Genomic DNA, 2,735 nt, shown 5'->3' with positions numbered 1-2,735 from the left:
ATCACTGTAAGATAGACAGGGTTTTGTGAAGGCTTTCTTTCCCCAGGTCTAAGAAACCCTGAGGAAGGAATTCACTGGTAACTGTTATTGTTTGGGGGTTTTTTGGTTTGGTTTTGTTTTTAGAAGTACAGGTTTTGCTAAGTAATCAGCCTTAGTGAGCCTTTCTAATTCAGCTTCACGTGAGATGTTTTGTGACCAGCGTGTGTACTCCTGCACGCTTGGTAGAGAATGTGTCGGGGCTTCTTCAGACCAGACCTCAGAGTTTCATTTTTTTTTAAATAAGTAAGACCTCAGTAGGCGGACCCGATAACAGTGACAATGAAAGGAAAACAGTTGCAAAGAGTGACTTTCCAGCACGACATTTCTCATTTTATTTTCTTCGCTATGACTCAGAAGAATACAGAGCCGTGTTCCCTTAATCACAGTGTTCCCTGCCTTTCATAGGATTGCCATAGCCAGCGCCACTCTATTGCTTTCTCATAATATTTTCTTTGTGTTTCTTTCTTTTGAATTTCTACAGGGCTGCAAAGTATGCCAGGGGAGTATGTAGCCCGGGGTGGTCCAATGGGTGTGAGTATGGGACAGCCAAGTTATACCCAACCCCAGATGCCCCCCCATCCTGCTCAGCTGCGTCATGGGCCCCCCATGCATACGTACATTCCTGGACACCCTCACCACCCAACAGTGATGATGCATGGAGGACCGCCCCACCCTGGAATGCCAATGTCAGCATCAAGCCCCACGGTTCTTAATACAGGAGACCCAACAATGAGTGGACAAGTCATGGACATTCATGCTCAGTAGCTTAAGGGAATATGCATTGTCTGCAATGGTGACTGATTTCAAATCATGTTTTTTCTGCAATGACTGTGGAGTTCCGTTCTTGGCATCTACTTTGGACCAAGGAGCATCCCTAATTCTTCATAGGGACTCTTAAAAAAAGCAGGAAATACCAACCGAAGTCAATCTGGGGACATGCTAAATAACTATATAAGACATTAAGAGAACAAAGAGTGAACTATTGTAAATGCTATTATACTGTTATCCATATTACGTTGTTTCTTATAGATTTTTTAAAAAAAATGTGAAATTTTTCCACACTATGTGTGTTGTTTCCATAGCTCTTCACTTCCTCCAGAAGCCTCCTTACATTAAAAAGCCTTACAGTTGTCCTGCAAGGGACGGGAAGGTCTGATTTGCAGGATTTTTAGAGCATTAAAATAACTATCAGGCAGAAGAATCTTTCTTCTCGCCTAGGATTTCAGCCATGCGTGCGCTCTCTCTCTCTCTCTCTCTCTCTTTCTCTCTCTCTCTCTCTTTTCCTCTCTCTCCCTCTCTCTAGCCTGGGGCTTGAATTTGCATGTCTAATTCATTTACTCACCATATTTGAATTGGCCTGAACAGATGTAAATCGGGAAGGATGGGAAAAACTGCAGTCATCAACAATGATTAATCAGCTGTTGCAGGCCGCGTCTTAAGGAAACTGGTAGGAGGAGGCATGGAAACCAAAAGGCCGTGTGTTTAGAAGCCTAATTGTCACATCAGGCATCATTGTCCCCATGCAAAAACCACCACCTTATACATCACTTCCTGTTTTATGCAGCTCCAAAAACATAAACTGAAGATTTATTTTTAATATGTTGACTTTATTTCTGAGCAAAGCATCGGTCATGTGTGTATTTTTCCATAGTCCCACCTTGAAGCATTTATGTAGACATTGTAAATAAATTTTGTGCAAAAAGGACTGGAAAAATGAACTGTATTATTGCAATTTTTTTTTTTTTTTGTAAAAGTAGCAGTTTGGTATGAGTTGGCATGCATACAAGATTTACTAAGTGGGATAAGCTAATTATACTTTTTGTTGTGGATAAACAAATGCTTGTTGATAGCTTTTTTCTATCGAGAAACCAAGGAGCTAATTATTAATAACAATCATTGCACACTGAGTCTTAGCGTTTCTGACGGAAACAGTTTGGATTGTATAATAACGCCAAGCCCACTTGTAGTCGTTTGAGTGCAGTAATGAAATCTGAATCTAAAATAAAAATAAGATTATTTTTGTCATGCTGACTCCACTGCTTGAAAAATTTGTTTACTGCCCCCCAAATTTTTCATGATGAATGCAGTAAATATAAAACTTAATTTTAGCTCCCTAAGATAACATATGCATTTGCAAATTTGAACCACAAAGTAAATTCTTTAATAATAGTCACTGATTTCTTTCAGCTGACTTAATGAACTAATATCAGCAAATGTAAGGCCTAAGGGCACTAAACTAACTGTAGACTCAGATTACAGCCAACAGAATTACTCATTTAATATCAGTGAAATTATTCCTGCACCTAATGGCAAACCTAAGGACTGAGTTACATCTTTCGCTAAGGATGTTACCTAGGATGAACAGTATATGTTTATTAGGAAATTAACTACATGAATGGAAGAGACCAGACTTCAAAATCTAATTTTTATAAATATGCTCTATGTTCTCATTGGATAAAACTGGTTATTAACCAATTTTCCAGAACAGCTGTACAGAATTTCTGCATGGCAGCCAGCTAAATGGTACAAAATAACATGTTTAAGCTGTAATAGCTTATCATTTCATTGAAATAAAATTGCGGCTATAAAAAGTGCTCCCCAAAGCTAAGGAAAATATACAAATATTTTAATTAAGGCAAATTCGTTTTTAAAAAAATCAGGCTTTTAGTAGTGACTGCTTTGTAAACAAAGGATGG

The 2,735-nt window shown here is 38.6% G+C and overlaps 1 protein-coding gene across 4 annotated transcripts in view; it reads left to right on the top strand.

Moving 5' to 3' along the window:
- The window catches only part of MEIS1 (Meis homeobox 1), a 138,417-nt gene extending 136,347 nt beyond the window's left edge, over window positions 1–2,070 (top strand). For 2 of the 4 annotated variants that reach the window (XM_036873878.1, XM_036873876.1), the window contains one exon: window positions 521–1,744. In XM_036873878.1, coding sequence (XP_036729773.1) covers window positions 521–804 — 284 coding nt within the window. In that variant the 3' untranslated portion in view covers window positions 805–1,744. Of the gene's footprint in view, window positions 1–520 lie in introns of all 4 variants that reach the window. The other 2 variants (XM_036873880.1, XM_036873879.1) reach the window with 2 other exon arrangements.
- The last annotated feature ends 665 nt before the right edge of the window (window positions 2,071–2,735 follow it).

This window comes from Balaenoptera musculus, chromosome 13 (assembly GCF_009873245.2).
Source record: "Balaenoptera musculus isolate JJ_BM4_2016_0621 chromosome 13, mBalMus1.pri.v3, whole genome shotgun sequence".
NCBI classification, from domain to species: domain Eukaryota; kingdom Metazoa; phylum Chordata; class Mammalia; order Artiodactyla; family Balaenopteridae; genus Balaenoptera; species Balaenoptera musculus.
This window is presented reverse-complemented; position numbering and strand designations above follow the sequence as displayed.